The 20,654-nt window shown below is 38.2% G+C and overlaps 2 protein-coding genes and 1 long non-coding RNA gene across 3 annotated transcripts; 2 read left to right on the top strand and 1 right to left on the bottom strand.

The window, feature by feature from the left end:
• The first annotated feature begins 3,634 nt into the window (after positions 1-3,634).
• On the top strand, positions 3,635-7,080 carry LOC119982008 (fructose-bisphosphate aldolase 3, chloroplastic). Its single transcript, XM_038825159.1, has 6 exons — positions 3,635-3,982; positions 4,766-5,035; positions 5,132-5,241; positions 5,361-5,451; positions 5,800-6,069; positions 6,590-7,080. The coding sequence occupies exons 1-6, from the start codon at positions 3,830-3,832 to the stop codon at positions 6,866-6,868; spliced, it is 1,173 nt and encodes a 390-aa protein (XP_038681087.1). The 5' UTR covers positions 3,635-3,829; the 3' UTR covers positions 6,869-7,080.
• Positions 6,831-7,154, bottom strand: LOC119982018. The gene is made up of 2 exons (XR_005464262.1): positions 7,101-7,154; positions 6,831-6,999 (listed from the first exon to the last, which is right to left on the bottom strand). It is a non-coding gene; the product is annotated as an uncharacterized LOC119982018 (long non-coding RNA).
• A 585-nt stretch (positions 7,155-7,739) lies between these two features.
• LOC120014920 (DExH-box ATP-dependent RNA helicase DExH5, mitochondrial-like) lies at positions 7,740-17,294 on the top strand. Its single transcript, XM_038867049.1, has 19 exons — positions 7,740-8,395; positions 8,827-8,981; positions 9,070-9,157; positions 9,319-9,564; positions 9,981-10,076; positions 10,234-10,422; positions 10,543-10,702; positions 10,812-10,942; positions 11,145-11,312; positions 11,386-11,658; positions 11,898-12,092; positions 13,293-13,496; positions 13,657-13,726; positions 13,880-14,028; positions 14,350-14,655; positions 15,672-15,731; positions 15,860-16,012; positions 16,133-16,243; positions 16,466-17,294. The coding sequence occupies exons 1-19, from the start codon at positions 7,970-7,972 to the stop codon at positions 16,928-16,930; spliced, it is 3,645 nt and encodes a 1,214-aa protein (XP_038722977.1). The 5' UTR covers positions 7,740-7,969; the 3' UTR covers positions 16,931-17,294.
• The last annotated feature ends 3,360 nt before the right edge of the window (positions 17,295-20,654 follow it).

The raw sequence follows: 20,654 nt of genomic DNA, 5'->3' as shown, positions 1-20,654 counted from the left end.
CGTATAATATTATTCTTTTACCCAAGAACGACATGATACAAGCCAGCTCTTTGGACATCCGATATAAGTCTAAACTTAGGCCATCAAACCTGCGCCCACATAAATTTTCCACCTTGCGATAGGGTAAGTTGGGTCAAAGCCCAGTGTATGGCCACAAAGATATTGCTTCCAGTGAAAATCGAACTAAATACCTTCCTTATCCATACAATTTCACCTTAGAAAAGATTCACCAATTAAATTATCATCCCAGTTAATAACGTGCATGTAATATAACGCCAACACGCATGCATGAACTTTCTCCAATATTTTTTTTTGGACAACTCCAATATCATCAACACCACTTTGATCATATCTTCATTTATTTTGGAATTCTACAATATTTTTAAAAAAAAATGAAAGGGAAGTTAACATTGGTGTAATTTGTGTTATCCCAATGAATAATGATTCATTGCTCAATCATATCGATAATTGGAAGCACTATAAACAGGTGGGGTGGGAATTGTTTGTTCCTTTCTCCCTTATTTGACCCAATGAAATGAACCGAGTGCATGCTCCCAAAATTTTTCCATGCACAACGTCCAAGGCAATGTCCGCCCAATCCCACAACCACAATAATAGGGTAATAAAACTCAAAAGGTGCTCATTACTACAACTTTTGTCTCTCTCGAGCTCAGTGAGTTGATCAACTGATTATTCATTTATCAGCCATTCACACATTATTAAAAAGAAAAGAGAGACACAAACCCACTTTTCCCTCCATGAGAATAATATGAAAACCCCAAAGAGATAACTCATAACTCCCTCGGTTCTCGAGCTAGTGGGAGTCATTTTTAATTCCCCACAAGCATGCCCTTATTAATCCACCTCCTTTGGAATTGGACCCAAACATTCAACGTCACTTTTATCAAATCAAATAAAAAAAAAACACGAAAATCGTAATTATCCCAACATGTGGTATCTCAATTATCTAAATCGGTGGGTTTGATGCACAGAATTTGCGGGCTCCATGTCTCACAGATGCAAATGAAATTTTTTACGTACAATTCAACAGTTCAATTGGGATAATTGAGATATCAATTGTGAGCTACTATTATTATTCTATATCAAAAAATAAAAAGTCCCACTCACACACACACACTTGGACTAAGTAGAGCAAAAGGCTATAATCCTGCCTTTATATACGACCCATCATGTCCCCTCCTCATGCCTACACTCACACACGCTTCATAGTCTTTTACTTTGCTACTACTACTTCTAACTACTCTCCAATTCGTCAAAAAGTTTGGTGAGAAATTCATGATGGAGGGCGGTTGTCAACGACGGTTGTTCAACTCTGGCGGTGGACACGGAGGAAGAGAGTGGCGGCAGCCGTGGGAGGGCGGAGAAGGGTGGGTTTGTAAATATGGATGAGGAAATTAGTCCTTCTTGACAAAAACAAGGCCCTGCAATTGCGCTCTCCTGAATTCTAGCCCCCCGTGTGATGTGTGAAGGGCAGAATTGGGAGAGCGGGATCATTGCAGGGCGGGGAATTGAGGGTAGCGGTCCGATTTATGGTTAATTTAGGTGTGTTTGTTCCTTATTTGACCTTGTGTCTTTATGTTTATTACTGGCTTTGCCCTTTTCTTACTTTTGATAATTTCTGTTTTTAGTTGGATTAATGTTGTAAAACATGGGATGGGATGGGATGGGATGTAAGAGATGCATACGAGGTAGCTAGTTTGTTGAGGAAGTGGGGTTTTAAGGTGGTTTTTTTTTTTGGTTTGGTTGGCATGTTTGTAAATTGTAATGCTACTGGGCATGCATCGCTTACACTCATAATGTATTTTGCTTACTTTAACCCTCCGTCTCTCTCTACACTACCTTGTTTGTACCCATCGAGCTTGCATACTAACCCACAAATCATGCACGAGAGACAAATCCATGAAAAATCCATGTCTGAGCTTCTCCTTCCAGAGAGGATTGAATCTTGGTAAAAGAGCATGACTAGCATGCACACACTGTCATTGGCTTGATATTTGCTCTCTTTTGATTTCAGCAACAAAAAAAGATATGGTACTTGCTCTCTTTGATTTGGTGAAATCAAAGTAGTGTTTCATGCAGGCTTTAGCCTTTACAGGAGTGGCTCAGATTCTTGTCCTTTTTAACTTCACATGTGTAATTTGTTGGGTGTATATTCCTATCAAAGGCATATATACTGTATTGTGTCAGAAGAGAATAACTTGACATTAGCCAAATGGTTATATCATCGGGTTTAGAGGTAAAAAATTCCTCAAGTCAGGTGTTCGAACCAGGGGAACGTAATTCCTTGGGGTTTCCCTGGTTCCATGGCCAAGGGCTGATGGCATGGACATGCTTCATAGGAGGGTCAAGAGCTCTATAATGGACCTCAGCCCAGTCTTACTTGCACACTAAGCTTCGACTATGGACTAAATTGGTGGCCGGTTATGCACATGGAATGACCATACCAAATTTAAAACTAGTGTAGGGGTTGAGCCGGGGCCTTCCCGGTCACCCAAAAAAAAGTGTCATCTGAGTATAAAGTCCCTGTGGTTCGATGGGTCAGGCGCTTATAGGCCTGGTTTTATTCTTGAATGGGCCTGATACTTAATGCCGAGGCCCCGGAAAATGATTGGGTTGCTCTGGGCCTAATTCTTAAAGTCGAGGACCTGTAAATGATTTGTCGGTCTGGGCCTAATACTTAATAAGATGGCCCCGTAAAATGATTGGGTCGCTGTTGGCCCATTAAAGTTCAAATAAACTGGCCCAAACATTTTCAATTGACTAGGCCTGTTTAAAACGTGGGCTTGCATCAAGTCCAATGGTTCACATAAAAATGACGTTATACAGGAATCCCGTTTTACAAAAGTCCAAAAGTGAAACAAACGGAAGGGCCGACGGGGAGCGAATCTCAAAGTGGGGGTTGTCATTGTTTGGTAAGAAATAGAGTCCATTACCTACCAACCCGAATCGTTGACCTCTTCCTAGCCTTTACCATTCATGCTTATAGGACGAAAACACCCCTCTCTTTCTAATTTTTAACTTATTGATGAATATGTGAGACCAAAAATTTCACGCATGTTTGGCATAACTGAACCGAATGATTTATAAATACAGGCTAGTTCCTCTCACATTAAAAACACATTTTTTGAGGTTAAGTACTAATGTACTATTGACTACAATCCATGAAAAATAAATCCGTATGAGAACAGACAATATATTCAATGTGTTCGAATTGAGAATTTCAACATAATATTAGATCAACGTCTTAGTCCAATTGGATGGATCTCTACCTGTCCACTTGTTGGGTCTGACATAACTTAGTCTACAAATATGGGGAGTGAAGATTAAAAAACCCATATTGGGTTGGCATAACCGAGCTAAATAGTTTATAAACAAAGCTTAGCTCCTCTCACATTAAAGACGCATTTTATGAACATAAGAACCATTGACGACGAGTCAACGATCCATGAAAATTAAATTCGTACAAATCCGTGATCCAGAATGGACATATGTTTAGGCTTCAACAGACTATTTTGCCACGTAGTAGAAGGGAGGGCAACTTCGTCAATTCCGATAATCATACCAAAAATCCAATAAGGACTGTTTGATAACCCCGAGTGTTCCTTGTCTTTTTAACACTCCAATTGGCAGTTGCTGGCGGCGGACTCTCCGAGAAAAACAACTCCTCTGTCTTATAACCCAAACTGATAGACTGGAAAGGGAACAAGTTCTTAAACCATAGCGCCGGAAGCCGATCTCTTTAAATCTAGGGAACGCGATCGCCGTTCGGTTTTTTGTCGTACTCGTTCGTTTTTTCTGTTGAATCGAAATGGCTTGTGCAAGCTTTGTTAAACTAAACGCAGCGTCGTCTCAGTGGATCGGGCAAAAGTCCTACCCCAGATCATCCACCCGCCTCGCCACAGGCCGTGTCTCCGTCCCGATCCGCGCTAGCTCCTACACGGAGGAGCTTGTCAAGACCGCTGTGAGTTTATCTATAGCTCTATCACTTTTTCAGATCGATTGTTTTTTTTATTAGTCTTTCAAGGGAACCTTATTGTGTGCTGCTGTTGCATTTAGTTGGTTTTCATGTAGATGAATGAACTTTTGTGCTTCATCTATGTCATGCGACTACTTTAACATTTATTTATGGAATTACTTATGATACTCCAATGATAGAGACTAGACTATCTTTGCATATGCTTAGGTGCCGTTAGGTTCGCGGAATCCAGCTTTCCAGTAATAAGAGTTTTTCTTTTGCCAAGGATTCCTATGTTTGGTTGGTGGGATCCTTGGGAGTTAGGATTTCAAGGAAAACCGGATTCCTCCCAAAGGAGGAATTCTCCTTTCCTTCCAAAAGGGGAGGAATCCTCACTTATATTTTTTGGAAAACACATAATTTTGACAAAATCCCATAATTACATATTTTAAATATGTCATTTTTTTAATATTATTTTATTTTTCCTTGATTAAATTTGATCACATTACAAATAATTTCTTTTATTTTTTCTTTTTTACACTTTTTTAAAAATAAATTTTACACTTTTGTTAGAATCTACTTGCCTATGATTTGATAAGTAGCTGTACCAGTGGATTGTAAATTGAATTTGGATTTCTTTGTAGCCTTATGAATGTTGTAACTAGAATTTGGATTTCTTTTTCCATCAGGAATATTTGCCCTAAACATGGCTTAATGCATAGTTGTAATAGCTGCACCTTGTAATCTTTATATTTCTTAATTATTATTGCTTTTGTTGTGACGGTGTAGAAAACTATTGCTTCTCCTGGTCGTGGTATCCTTGCTATTGATGAATCAAATGCAACCTGTGGAAAGAGGTTAGCTTCTATTGGCTTGGACAACACTGAGGTCAACAGACAGGCATATAGACAGCTTCTGCTTACCACTCCTGGCCTCGGTGAATATATTTCTGGTGCCATTCTTTTCGAGGAAACCCTTTACCAGTCCACAACTGATGGCAAGAAGTTTGTTGACTGCCTGCGAGATGAGAATATTGTGCCTGGTATCAAAGTTGATAAGGTATCTTATCTCATTAGTCATTACCTGCCCATGAAATGTTTCAACTACAATTACTTGACGTAAACTTTCTGGGCTGTTTCTGCTGTTGTGTTTCAGGGTTTGGTTCCCTTACCAGGATCAAACAATGAATCTTGGTGTCAAGGTTTGGATGGTTTGGCTTCAAGATCTGCTGAATACTACAAGCAGGGTGCTCGTTTTGCCAAGTGGTAAGTCGGTCTATCTTTGCTCTGAGGCTTTTGGAGTTTATGATGTTGCCTACGAATGCTACTTGAGTTAAATGCATCGGCAAATAATTTTTGTTTTCATAATTATGTGACTTGTGTAGGAGGACAGTTGTCAGTATTCCTTGTGGCCCTTCTGCTCTGGCCGTCAAGGAGGCTGCGTGGGGACTTGCACGTTATGCTGCCATTTCTCAGGTATCACCTCACCTTTAAAGACTTCTTTCAAATGGCAGTAACTAAATATAACAGATAAGACTTAAGAAAGATTGTTGCATTCGAAAAGTAGCTATTTGTTCTTTGTAAATTCTTCTTGCTTTTTTTTTCTTTGGGGTTTGATTCTGCTGTAAAATTGAATTTAGCTAGCTTCTCCATTTCCTTTGGTACCTGTGATGCTCAAGAAGATTTGGCAGGATATTATATATTTTTAGTGGCAATATTATTAATTGAAGTTGGGATTCTATGCATGTGTGCTTCCATTTGTATTTTTTACTGGACAGCTATCTTTAACACAGCCTTTCCTCCTTTTCCTTTTTTTGGGTGCAGGATAATGGTCTTGTACCTATAGTGGAACCCGAGATTCTTCTTGATGGAGACCACCCAATTGAGAGGACACTAGAAGTAGCAGAGAAGGTCTGGTCAGAAGTCTTCTACTACTTGGCCGAGAACAATGTTGTGTTCGAAGGAATTCTACTGAAGCCCAGCATGGTAACCCCAGGGGCAGAACATAAGGAGAAGGCTTCTCCAGAGACCATTGCCAAATATACACTCACAATGCTTCAGAGGAGAGTTCCTCCTGCAGTTCCTGGTATCATGGTAAAAATGCACAGATCCTTTTTTAAAACAGTGAAATCATTTTATTTTATTTTTCGTTAATTGTTGGTCCTTTTATCTCGTTGAGCTATAGAGACCATGGAATCAGTTTCTTTGGCCATCTCTTTTATGAAATCTCAACCAGCTGATATAATTTCTCATAAAATAAGAAATGAAAACCGAAGTTTCAAAAGCAAAGTTAGCGAAAGGAATGCAGGGATGAAGCAGTTAAGAAGATTATGGGTTTTCAAGAGTTATCCAAGATTAAATCAAACAACACAAATATACTGTGATTGGCCTAGATTAGCTCAATGGTAGGATTTGTTCTGCCGCGTTGAACCTTGGGCCATAGTATCTGCCACTTAGAAATTATGTTCTTGGTTTCAAGATTGTAGAAGCATTTGGCTTATCTTCTGTCAAGTTTGACCATTCTATCGGCCCAAGTGCCCTTGTATATGCATTCCAAATTTTAATCTGTATATTTGATTTAAGATTGACTTTTTTTTGCCTGCTTATTTCTCAGTTTTTGTCCGGAGGACAGTCTGAAGTGGAAGCAACATTAAACCTGAACGCAATGAACCAAAGCCCCAATCCATGGCACGTTTCCTTTTCCTATGCACGTGCCCTGCAGAACTCTGTGCTTAAGACATGGCAAGGACATCCCGAGAATGTGGAAGCTGCACAAATTGCACTTTTAACGCGTGCTAAGGTGAACTCCCTTGCTCAGCTTGGAAAGTACTCCGCCGAGGGTGAAAGTGATGAAGCTAAGAAAGGAATGTTCGTGAAGGGCTATACGTACTGAGGAAACTCATATGGTGTACTCTTGTTTTCCAATTGTTTCCTGTAAGCTATGGATGCTCCTTTTCCTTTTTGTCTTTCATACCAGAGAGCATGAATAATCAGAGTTGGAAGAAGTTTTCTGAGTCTGTAACCCTTGAAAAAAAGGGTTAGTGGGAGAATGTATGAATTTTTATGTTTCTAAGCTATTGTAAGTTAGATTCTATGGTTTTTAAAGTTGTTTCTTACCATTTAACATTGAAAATTATGAATCATACGCTTCCCCATATTTGCTAAGAATATTTGGACTTTATAGATTGAAGTGTGTTTGGATTGAGGGATTTGGAGGGGAGGGAAGAGAAGGGAAATGGAGTTTCCTTCCAATTCTCTTGTTTGGATAGTTTATAAAAAATTGAGGGGAGGGATTTGAGGGGATTTGGGAGGAAGATTTCTTTAAATTTTTGTCAAAATTCTTTCCTCTCAAAATGGAGTCATTTGGAGGGAAGAGATTACTAATTAAGTTACTTATAAGTTAAAAACCTATTTTACCCTTGGACATAACACTTAAACATAAAAAATAAGGATAAACTAGTAAATTAAACTACTTTTCTTTCCTTTCTTTTTTTATCTATCCAAACATGAGAGAGGGAAATATATTTTCCCTTCCATTCTCTTCCCTTCTCTTCCTTCCCTTTCCCTTCCCTTCCCTTCTCCCTAAATCCCTCAATCCAAACACACTCTAAATGTTGGTTGTTGGGTTCGACGCACAAAATGACAGGATCAAAATGAATTCGCAGGCAGGCTTGGAGTGGATTCGCTCCCTATGAAATCTTAGACGCTCAAGATGACAGGGTCGGAATGAATTCGCAGGCTCGGAGTGGATTCGCTCCCATATGAAATCTTGAGCCACAGGATGACAGGGTCGGAATCAACATATTTCAGTTTAGAAGATGATTTCTGTACCAAGATTTCACGCGCCATCGAGCGCGTCTTACTTTTATCCAAACTCTATAGTATTAGGGAATACTCGGAAATTCCTCTATTTCCCACTCCAAGTTGGAAAGACCTCACTGAACACGACCCGAGAAGTGAGAACATCCCGTGACACCGCTTCGTACTACCGTGCATGCTCCCTTCTCTCCTCTTTCCATCACTGCCGCCGCCGCAGGCGCCATCACCAACAGCATTTCGTCTCACTACGTACCCGGAAACTCTAAAACCCTCGCTATTTTCTTGTCGGTTGCTGTCAATGAAGGATCGGTCTCCTTCATACGGTTCTGTTTACGTGCCTCCGCATCATCGCCTCCGTTCCTTTGTCACCGCACCCAATTACTCCTCTCATGCAAATCCTTCACCCGAATCCAAAGAAGGCGCGGCTCTAAAGCCTGGAGAAACTCTGCCTGACTGGCAATCCCAGCAGCAAAAACAACAACAACTGAAGCAACAGCACCAGCCGCAGCAGTGGAGTAATTATTCGCGGGATACTTCTATTTTACGTGATGGAGCATCTGAGGACGGCTCTGATTGGGAATTCGACTCAACTTTGCCACCGGTTAGTGAACATTCCTAAATTCACTTTCATAAATGTCATGTAAATGCGTGTACCCCTGAATGTATTCATGGTGGTTTTTGGCTTTTTCGTTGATTATTTTCTTCGTGAGGTGGGAAATTATAACAATGCTGAGAGCCTGACGCTAACTGGACTCAAAATTACTGTGAAACTGATAAATTTACTGGGAGATTTTACATCTAAATTTGCATCGGTTGATGCTTTTTGGTCTGTGACCTATCCACTTTACACAATTTCAACATTTATGAATCACGAATATCAGTTTTTAGTTTTATAATCTAATCATAATTTGGAGCAAGTAAATGAAAGAAAATCTAACGTTGGAGCAACTAAATAAGAGTATGAACTTTTAGTAAGAAATCTAAAAGCAGTAATACAGTTTACGTCTGGAAAAAAATGTCAACATGTTTCAGGGGGTTTCTCCTTCTGTGAATACGGAGGAGTGGAAACAGAAGCTAGACATACTTCTGCGTGACAAGGACAAACATGAATTGGTCTCCAGGGAGAAAAAGGATAGACGCCATTTTGATCAAATTGCAGCTTTGGCCAGCAGAATGGGTTTGTACAGGTATCTTTTGCATTATCAGGATTTATGTTATGTCAGACCGCCTACACTTGGTTAATGCTGGCTTCTGAGTGAAAGTTGTGTTTTCCAGCCATCTGTATGCGAAAGTTGTTGTCTTTAGTAAGGTCCCATTGCCAAACTATAGATTTGATCTGGATGACAAACGTCCGCAGAGGGAGGTATTCTTTTCATTACATTCACTGTTTACTGTACTTTACTGCATAGAAATGGCACTCATAATATTACTTCTTGCCCTCACATTTATTTTGATTTTACAATTAGTGTGTTGTTTTTCTTGCCATTCAATGTTGGAGCAACTTAAGCTTTTAAGATTTGACAGGTTAGCTTGCATGCCAGTTTGCTGAGACGGGTTGACGCATATTTGAGTGAACACATTTCTCAAAAATCAAGCACAAACAAAACTTTTCCAGATATTTCCTTTACAAGATCAAGTAGTATGGGTAGTTTTGCTAATGATGACTGGCTGTTTGAACAGCCAGAGCTACCAGTGTCCAGTAACGCTGTCAAGGAGAAAAAATTTTGGCGGAGAAGTTTACAACTCCGCAATCAGCAACAAACTTGGCAGGTTCATCTTACCAGAACTGTTTTAGCCGTCTACTTATATTACCCTTCTTGCATATCTAATGTAATTCCTAGGAGTGTTGATATTGTCATTTGTCAAAATGCTGTTATATCAACTTTAGGCCATGACTCTTCAGTTCCTTTGACTTTGAAAGCTACTTTTGCATTGCCTCTATAATCTCTGCTTTACCCTTCCATACTGGCTTACCTCCTTTATTTTGTTGGAGTTGAGGAGGAGTGGGGTTTATCTGTGGAGAACAAATGGGGAACTGACATTTGATTCAGTTTATCTTATTTATTGGAATAAATATGTCTAAATGTTTTCATTTTTCTTACAGTTGTCTGACCATAAATCTTGACAGTCATTTTATGTCTTAACTCTTAAATTCTTAATCTCTTGTTTTCTTAATTTTTCCCTAGGAATCACCAGAAGGTCGAAAAATGTTGGAATTTCGTGCAAGTCTTCCTGCTTTTAAGGAGAAGGGTGCCATACTTGAAGCCATCTCGCGAGATCAGGTGTGTAAATTTCTTTTTAATACTGAATGTTCTTCGTAAGGATAGGATTTATACTATTGTTAAATGTTAATCATATGAGGGCGGTCACAGTTAAACAGCGTTCCCGCACCCATTCTTCAAAGAAACGCGCATAATGAAAGAATTATATTTTTTCCAGGTAGTTATTATCTCGGGTGTAACTGGGTGTGGTAAGACCACACAAATTCCCCAGTTTATCTTGGAATCTGAGATAGAATCTGTTCGGGGAGCTGTTTGTAGCATTATATGTACACAACCAAGACGAATATCTGCTATGTCTGTTTCTGAAAGAGTGTCTTCAGAGAGAGGAGAGAAATTGGGTGAATCTGTAAGTTTCTCTCTCTAGGTATAATTATGTGGGGTAGTTCTCCAAATCAGTTCTGTTCCGATCAAAATTGTCTTGAAGTTGATGTAAAATTTACCAGATTCTTGGATTTTTAATCACAAGGTTGGATATAAAGTACGGTTGGAGGGTATGAAAGGAAGAGATACACACCTTCTCTTTTGCACCACAGGCATTTTGTTGAGAAGATTGCTGGTTGATAGAAATTTGAAAGGTGTGACTCATGTTGTTGTCGATGAGATTCATGAGCGTGGAATGAATGAAGGTAACACAGGCACTTGATTGAGGTTTTAATATTTGGGCATGGTTGAGGTTTTAATATTTGGGATTGTGAAAAGTGGTATTTTACTGCAATGCACACTATTTCATTGCAGATTTCCTGCTTATTGTGCTCAAAGATCTCCTTCCTCGTCGGCCAGACCTGAGGTTGATTTTGATGAGTGCAACCCTTGATGCAGAAATTTTCTCTTCCTACTTTGGTGGGGCTCTGGTCATTAATATTCCGGTAAGTCAACAACTTACTGTACTTATTATAGTTGGAATGTGCAGTTTTCAAGGTTGCTCAAATATTGGCATCTGCGAAGTGCTAACTTGATAGTTTTTTTTCATTCTGATTGTTTTATTTTGTTACCTGATGAAATATTTATCAGAAGGCTGAAGCAAAAATTTAATGAGAAATTGGGCTCAAAATGTTTGTTCTTATTCAGGGTTTTGCTTACCCAGTCCGCACTCATTTTCTGGAGGATATTCTGGAGATGACAACTTATAGGTTGACCTCATCCAACCAAATTGACGATTATGGGCAGGAGAAGATGTGGAAAATTAACAAGCAAACAGTAAGAAAGAGGAAAAGTCAAATTGCTTCTGTGGTCGAGGTATGCGAAATTTGTGCATCTGCCATTTTTGTTTTGCATATATTTTCTTATCTTGTGGAAATATGTAACTCAGGATGCACTTCGAGCGGCAGATCTGAAGGAATATAGTCTCCAAACTCAGGAATCTTTGTCCTTTTGGAACCCTGATTGTATTGGTTTTAATCTAATAGAACATATACTGTGCTATATATGTGAGAAAGAAAGACCTGGTGCCGTTTTAGTTTTTATGACTGGATGGGATGACATTAGTTCTCTGAAGGAAAAGCTTCAATCTCATCCAATATTGGGAGATCCTAGTCAGGTTCTGCTACTTGCATGCCATGGCTCCATGGCCAGTTCAGAGCAGGTAATCCAATATTGCATGTGTTTATTGATTGACCAGTTAATGGGTTTCTTGTCTGTACTGTGTTGAGGACCTGGTTAAGAAACTCACAACAAACAAATCTAACCCAATTGAAAGCACCAACGATGACCTTGCATTCATTTTCATTTTCCACTGACTTTGCGTTCAGCGACTATGAGTCAGCCATCTTCTGCATTTTGAATAGTTAGTTATTTCTGGGATATTTATTTCATTTCTGGCAGAGGTTAATATTTGAGGAGCCAGAAGTCGGAGTGAGGAAAATAGTTCTGGCTACAAATATTGCGGAGACAAGTATCACAATCAATGATGTTGTTTTTGTTCTTGATTGTGGAAAGGCAAAAGAGACATCCTATGATGCCCTGAATAATACTCCCTGCCTGCTTCCTTCATGGATATCAAAGGCTTCAGCTCTACAAGTAAGATATTTAATAATTTTCTGCTAGGAAAAAGTTATCGTGAAGATCAAAATAATATAATTGGAAAAAAGTATTTTCTATTAATTTCTTGGATTTTGGAAGGATCAAAAGTTAGTTATTCATATTTCATGCTACATCTTTTTTTGTAAGCTGTGGTGAGTGTAAGCGGGAGGAAAAAATAAACATTGCTTGAGGCTTTTGAAAAATGTCAAAATGGCATAATTGTTAAAAATTATAATTCTTATGAAAATTATGGTATAAGATGGGTGAGCCAACACTCTCTTGGCAGTTTGACCCAAATGTTGAAAAGATATGTGTTGACATTTCCAATTTTTCTGACCTTTTTCCAGTTTGATTTGATGTGCTCTGTTATTTAAGATGGACTGAAATTAAGTTTTGTTTATAGATTGTCTAAGATGATTTTTTTTACTTTTCAAAGTGGAAACAGTTCTCTCTATCTCATTTATGATTGAAATTCTTGGACATATCAAACTTATGACCATGTCATTCAAATTTGGAATCAATTTAATTTATTTATAGAAAGATTGAATAGAAGGTTATTATTCTTTATTCTTTTTTAGAACGTGGAACCTCTCCAAGGTTGGGCCAGCATTGGACCCATCTTGCACGGTTAACCAATGATGCAAGCAACCACTCCCAAGCCACTGCTGTTGATAAAATCCAGGGTCCTATTCACTAAGCACTGTGCTACCCGTGTCTTTGTTATTCTTTTTTGTAAAAAATCTGGAAATCCTTGACACCATTGAGTGAGATGTGTGGGTGACATTTAACCATTTACGTGACACCTTACCATCTTTCCATCCGTTGTAATGATTGAAATTCGATTGAAGGTTAAGATTTTGATGATGTTGTAGGTGTTGAAAGTTGGAACACTGAAGAATGTGTGTGGACCTCGATCATATTTTACCCAAAAGAAAGAATGTGTGTGGACACAGTCATATTTTACCCAAAAGAAGACATTGAACTTTTTTATAATCATTATGGGAAACTTAGTCATGGGACATGTTCTTTGGGAATTTCCAATTTAATGTATACATATGTAGTGGAATGTTGGAGGAATAAAGCTTTGCAAAACTGTAAGCGAGTGTGATGGATGCTTTTGCCGGCCTAAAACAAAAATGAGTTTTTTTGTCTACGACATTGCTTGGATATTTGATTGTCGTTTCTTTCTGGCTGTAGAGAAGAGGAAGATCTGGCCGTGTTCAAGCAGGAGAATGTTATCATCTCTATCCTAGATGCGTATATGATGCTTTTGCGGAGTATCAACTTCCAGAAATTTTGAGGACGCCTCTGCAGTCCCTTTGCCTGCAGATCAAAAGCTTGAAGCTTGGAAGTATTTCTGAGTTCTTATCTAGGGCTTTGCAATCACCAGAATTACTAGCGGTAATTGTTAATTCCTTTCTTTTTCCAGTTAGTATTTCCACCAACCGGGAGTGAGCAGGGTTGGGGGGGGGGGGGGGGTTGGTTCTTAGTATAGGGATTTGTCTGCCTTTTATCTGTCAGCGATTTGCAATGCTTATGTTTGATTAATTTGTGGTTGTAGGTTCAAAATGCAATTGAGTATTTGAAAGTCATTGGAGCATTGGACAATGATGAAAATCTTACCGTTTTAGGTTAGTAAACATGTGCTTTTAGTTGGAGAATTTATATACATACACATATTATATTGTTTCTGTTACTATTCTTATTTTGGTTCTGTATTATGCACTTAAGTTCTTTTAATATCTAGAATGACCAGCAGCCTTATGCGGTCTAAAATATCTCAGGTCGTTATTTAACTATGCTTCCGGTGGAACCCAAACTTGGGAAGATGCTCGTATTAGGTTCTATTCTTGATTGCCTGGATCCAATATTAACTGTTGTTGCTGGTCTTAGCGCTAGGGATCCTTTCTTAACGCCATTTGACAAGAAGGATGTAAGTTTGCTTCTTGACTGTTTTGCTTTCTGACTGTTTGTGTTCTTATTGCATGTGTCTTTTTATTTGAATCATAAGCAAGATGAACATTTTGATGTGCTATGCTTTTTTATTGTTTACATGTTTTATTAGCAGAGTAGGTGGTCAATTAGTTGTAGTGGTTTGTATGATTTTTTTTGGGTTTGTAATTTGGCATTACAAACCATTAATACATATAGGAAATTGTGGCAAATGCTTTCTTCCTTTGAAAAAGCTTCTATCTGCTTTCTTGAGACGATTGAATTATGAAGTTTGTTACCTTATCCTTTTTGTTCCTTGCAGCTTGCAGAGGCTGCAAAATCTCAGTTTTCCCATGATTACAGTGACCACTTTGCTCTTATCCGGGCTTATGAAGGCTGGAAAGAAGCTGAGGGAGATCTTAATGGATTTGATTTCTGTTGGAAAAATTTTCTTTCTGCACAATCAATGAGAGCAATTGATTCACTGAGGAAGGAGTTCTTCTCTTTGCTCAAGGATACAGGATTGATTGACAGCAACGCAACCATCTGCAATGCGTGGAGCCATGATGATCATATGATACGTGCTATCATATGCTATGGATTGTACCCTGGAATTTGTTCTGTCATGGTGAGTGATGGGCTTTCATTTCTCTAATTTTTTAGTTTTTTTAGGTTGCTCAATTTATCATACATTGCTTAATTTTCCATTGAAAAAAGAAGAAGAGATGTATTACTTAATTATGTTATCATGATAGCTCATGGAAGTACACTCAAGAAATTTGGGGTGCATGTAGTAAAAGGCATTTGACATTGGACTTTTGAAAGAGCCTTTGATTTTCCAATTTCTGGTGGTCCCTCTTTTGCATATGGAGGAGTACATTGGCATTCTTTTTGTGCAAGTATATGATGAACCATCTATTGGAAAAATTTCCACCTACATGATACAAATCCTTCAGTATTTTGTGATGGGATTACATTCAAGCGAAAAACTTAACTGGACTGTTATTTTAATGAACAGATTTGTGGGTCTGAAACTAAGGGAAGGGAAATATGAGGATTCGAATTAGAACTGGAAACTGAAATTAGCCAGGCGAAGAGAATTGAAAGTGTAGAAAAGCAATAACATAATCTTTAGTCTTAAAAACCTGTATGTGAGATCATGGACACACACACACAATATGCTCGAGTTATTATTCCTCCTCCTCATCAAGGCTTTTATTCAAAACAGTTTGAGTTTGGCTGCATGCATCCATGAGAGATCAGTTTGGATCCATTTATTTTACTATCCTTAATTATCAAGAATCTGTAAGATCTCCTTAAGCTATTATTGATGGCCTGATGGATACTATTAGAGCAACCAGTTGCAGAAACTTCGATTTCTCTTCCTATTTCAATTCTAATTTTCACTGATTGTTAACCTTATTGAACCTCTATATTTGCTGAATATCTTGTGCTATTTGGACACTATCGTCTTCAAGAAACCTTAGAAGCAGAATCAGCCAGCCAGCTGCATTGCATGCTATCTTTTTATTCCTGTAATTTTTGTAGTAATCTTGGCTCGCAAATAAGAGAGCATAAACATTGTAGCAATTTCAACAACTCACAGATGGTTTTTGTCGACTCTTAACACTGATGTATGTACAGAACAATGAAAAATCTTTTTTGCTCAAAACTATGGAAGACGGCCAGGTACTTCTTTACTCGGTGAGTATCCCGGTTTTCAAGTAATCCCTTTACTTTGCTATTTATTACTTCTGAATGGAGTATATCATGCTGTAATGTCAATTTTTTCTATGTTCTTTTAATTATGTATATTCATTTTATTTTCTTAGAACTCAGTCAATGCTCGAGAAACGAGAATTCCGTATCCATGGCTAGTTTTCAATGAAAAGATCAAAGTGAAGTCTGTTTTTTTACGGGATTCTACAGCTGTGTCTGACTCAGTGCTCCTGCTATTTGGTGGTAGCATATCCAGTGGAGACATCGTAAGCATTTGTCTTCTACCTAAATATTTTGGCACTCTTGTTTGTGAGAATGCGTTTACAACCCTCACCCCTCCCCCAGTTGGTCTATGGTTTGGCATGATGATTTTTTTTTTGGGACAGGATGGGCACTTAAAAATGTTAGGTGGCCATTTAGAATTTTTCATGCAGCCTGCCGTAGCAACAATGTATAGAAGCTTGAGGAGAGAACTTGATGAGCTAATTCAGAACAAAGTAAGTTGAACCCTGAGCTAGAATCATTCTCGTCTGAATAAAATGAAATTCCGCTGTTGTTGCTTATACATTTCCTGTTTGATTCCTTTGCTACTTCTAAATTCTGACTCAATTAAATGAATGTGCAACACCTTTCTGCTTCTGTGCTGCTGAATCTTAAATACTCGAGACAGTTCAATTAATCAAATTTTTTTTGTTAAACAACCTTGTGAATATGGACAGTTATTGAATCCCAGGATGGACATACACGGCCATCACGAGATCCTATCTGCAGTGCGATTGCTTGTCTCAGAGGATCAATGTGATGGAAGGTTTGTATTTGGCCGCCAGGTTCTTAACTCTCCAAAGACATATGTTATGGAAACGCAGCCAACCTTGGTCTCAAGGAGTGAAAGTGGACCTGGTGGTGATAATTCTAAGAGCCAGCTTCAGACATTGCTTACTAGAGCAGGATATGCTGCGCCCTCCTACAAAACAAAACAATTGAAGAACAACCAATTTCGAGCCATTGTGGAGTTCAATGGAATGCAAATTATGGGGAACCCTTGCAGCACCAAGAAAAATGCAGAAAAAGATGCTGCAGCTGAGGCATTACACTGGCTGATGGGCGGGATGCAGACAGGGGATGATGAATACATCAATCACATGTCAGTGTTGCTGAAGAAAAGCAAGAATAATCATAACTAGACCTGTAGAAACAGAGGACTTTTGTGGCAGTGCGAGCTGAATAGATGCTACCTAGGAACAGCGGTTACAGATGAGGACGGCACAAAGGGACATATTTTAACGTGTCAGAGTCCATTCCCCTAGTTCCCTTCAGTGGGAGAAAATGGTTGGACAGCACTTACCTTGAAGCCAGCAAGCTGATATTGTCCATGCATGTATTTGCTTGCTTTTGAAGAGGGTTGATTGATGGGGGGTAAAAGTGATGTTGTAAGATAAAAAATTATGGCAAAAAACATCAGGGGAAATGAGAGATGAATTTTTTTCACCAATTTTGATGTTCAGATGAACTGTTTGCTCTAATTTTATACACTCTGATTATCTACAATGACCTGCATATTGTGTAATTGGTGAAATGATTGTCCAGGGGTGACAAAAAAAAATCGTTTCTGAGTCGGACAAGAGCATATTTATGAAATATGTACATGTCCGGATCCTAACTCGGATTAGATTTCGGACGTATTTAAATTGATCAAATCCGGATTGGTTTAAGTCCGGATAATAACTTAATTCGGGTTAGGGTCCGGATAAGTGAATTAGACAAAATTTATGTGTTTGGATCCGGACCCGGTTTTAGATCGGACAAAACTTAACTTTCGTGTTTGAATTTAGATTTTGGACGTATAACTTATGTGTTGAGAACTCTTTCTCCACCAATTTTATTCTCAAGGGGGTCCACTACTCCACTGACCACAATCTGTGTCCTCAGATCGATCGATCGATCTCTGTGATTCAAAACTAAAATATGATAAGGACGTCTGTCGGGAGCAAGTAGGCCAATTTGATAAATTTTGAAAGGACTGGAATCTGATCATATGAGTATAAAGACAGGCTGGGGTTGGGATGGTATGCTCCTTCATGTCAAGATTCTTTTGTAAGATAATTAAATTAACCAACTTTTTTGTTGGGCATTAAAGAGGAAATTGAGAGAGGTAATTGGAAAATTTATCATCCTGGAATATATGTCATGTCCCGACCATGTGACGACGAGTCTTAGTGTCGCTGGAGCTGTCGGGGCCATACAATTTCATTACATGTTATTAACCCCCCATTTGACACAAACTGTTTGGAGACACACTTTTTGTGACAAAAATTTAATTAAATTAATTGTTGTCCACCTTGGGTGATCACGGTCTATGGGTTCACATGGATTTGCTTTTCATAAAACGCGTCTTCAATATAAAAAGAGTTTAGTTTTGTTTGTAAACTATTCGATTGAATTATGCTAAATCGATACGAGATTTTTAGTATTGGTATCATTGAGTCTTTACCAGTTACAAACCTAATGGTGGAGCCCTCTGCATATATACCATATATATATATATATGTGCAACAACTCAATCAAAAACACTTCATTCCCTCCAGCTGGACATTATTCTATATGACCTCCAACTGAACTCCCTTGTCTTTCAACCATTTATTCAGGTATAAAGAAACCCTACACCATAAACCATTGATGCAGAACTCCATGTGGTCACTGTTCCCCTCCCTTACATAGACATATATATATACACACACACATCTCATATATCTATATAGGACCACAAAGTTTAACATAAATTATAATACATATATATATATATATATATATATATATGTATATAAATATGAATATGTCTGTTGACTGTTGAGGATGAGAGATACATAGTGGGTTGACTAAGATTGTCTTTACATGTGTGTTTTGGCTGGCACTTGCTTTTGGGAGGAGTGGCAGTTTGTTGTCGTCATTGCCATTCAGATTTGTCCATCTATCTTCGTGAATAAGCCATATTTTTTTTCCCTTGGGCAATTTGTCTGTAATTGTGTTACATGAGATCTGCTGATATAACTAATATTTACGTTTAGATTTATAAATCTTATCTTACAAGATTAGGAGTAGGACTAGAAATATGTGAACATAAATAAAACAAGTTCGGGTTTGCTTGCCTGTCTGTCTGTAACTCTGTGGTCCCTTTTTGTTTTTTAAGAGTTTAAATCCAATCACTTCTTCTCATAATATCAAATATTACACCTAGTGCCACATAAGTATCCTAAAAATTTACAAACCTAAATAGATGAATTACAAAACCGAAGAAACAGACATCGGACACCAACGAGATGTATCCAAATAACACTGTCCGGGGATAAACTGGACATACTAAACGAAAAATAGAAAGTAAAAACAACACACACAGACTGGATCGAGATTCTTAACTTTCCCTTCATCAAGAAAAACACATCTCTACTAAATTTATGAGATTCATCGCTATGCACTAAGTATCTATTGCTAAAACACATCAGAAGAACCGATGTTGTGAAGAAACCATGACAAATGTATGAGAATATCCAGATTTCATCTTCATAGGAGACGATGTGATGTAAAAACCTGACATATTCCTTATTTAACACAAATACATAAATAAAACAACATATCCATACAAAGGAAGAGTAGATTTATGTCATGGGAGGGGAGGAAAAGGCAGGAGGCTCGTCGCCACTCTCCTCCCCTAACCGTGAAAGATGGACTTCGGATATCAACGAAGGTTGGCCCGAATGGTAAGGGGTTATGGTCGCTTAAGCAATATCTTTGGTTCGAGTCCTTGTGAATGCATAAAACCTTCTTGGGAGAGGTCCTAGCCTTTGACGCCCAATCATATCTTAGAGGATTAGTCTTGAGCTTGTCTGGGATACCTTGGGTACCCAAAAAAAAAAAGAAAAAGATCGACTTGGGATAACTACGAGAAATTTGAGAGAGAACCGGTTCCTACTCTGTGGTCCCTTGATCACTTGTAGAAACAATGTTTTTTATTTTATTTTATCTTCCTTTTATAATTAAGAGGATATCAGTGGGTATGTTATAATATTCCATTTTGTCTGTGAGTATTGAATTCGAGCAGTCACTCACTCTTCAAGCCCTTGATTTCGTACCCGTTGTTACAGGTTGGACTCACTGAATAGGCGAAGACACCATCTTCACCTTACTAGTACTATCAATGCTACCTCCTCTAATTGACTAGTATTAATATATATAAAAGCCCCCGAATGCATACCGTGTACGAGTGTTCGCGCTCGCGCTGTGCTGTAGTTTTTTTACAGCACATCCCGCTGTAACTCCATTATGGAGTTCAAAAGATTTTTTTTAAAGGATATATATTTATGTTTTGATGGATATATTTCGTTTAAAATAAAAATCAAATTGATCATGAAAAATATATATAATGTTTTTAATTCATAAAGTACTTTCCAGAGTTGTTATATACTTTAATGTTTACAATTTCAGCCCGGCACTCTACTATGCACACGTGTATTCCATCAATAAAGCCACCTTTTTGATTATTACGTGGGGAGATCCAGTTTGGACAAATGAGTACAAACATATCCTCCACCTCACAATCCCAATCAAAGCATTAATAATTAATTAATTCATAACCCGATAATTTTTTTAAAAAAAAGAATCAGTCAAATCAAATAAGAATAAACGCAACCTGAGAATCACGACTAACTCAAATGACATTCATATATGTTCTCACTCATATGTGTAATATCTTATAAATATCTCGAATTCAAGTTTTCGAGTAATTTCCTCTATTTTTTTTTTAAAAAGTTCTCGAAATTAAAGAAGATTCGAAGGGGCATTTCGGGAATGAAGAAAATTGAAAGAAAAAAAAACCTCGTCCATTGTGTGCCGATCAAATAAATCTCTCTTTGA

Source organism: Tripterygium wilfordii, chromosome 2, assembly GCF_013401445.1.
Source record: "Tripterygium wilfordii isolate XIE 37 chromosome 2, ASM1340144v1, whole genome shotgun sequence".
NCBI lineage: Eukaryota > Viridiplantae > Streptophyta > Magnoliopsida > Celastrales > Celastraceae > Tripterygium > Tripterygium wilfordii.
Note: the sequence above shows the minus strand (reverse complement) of the source record. Positions and strands in the feature narration are given on the sequence as shown.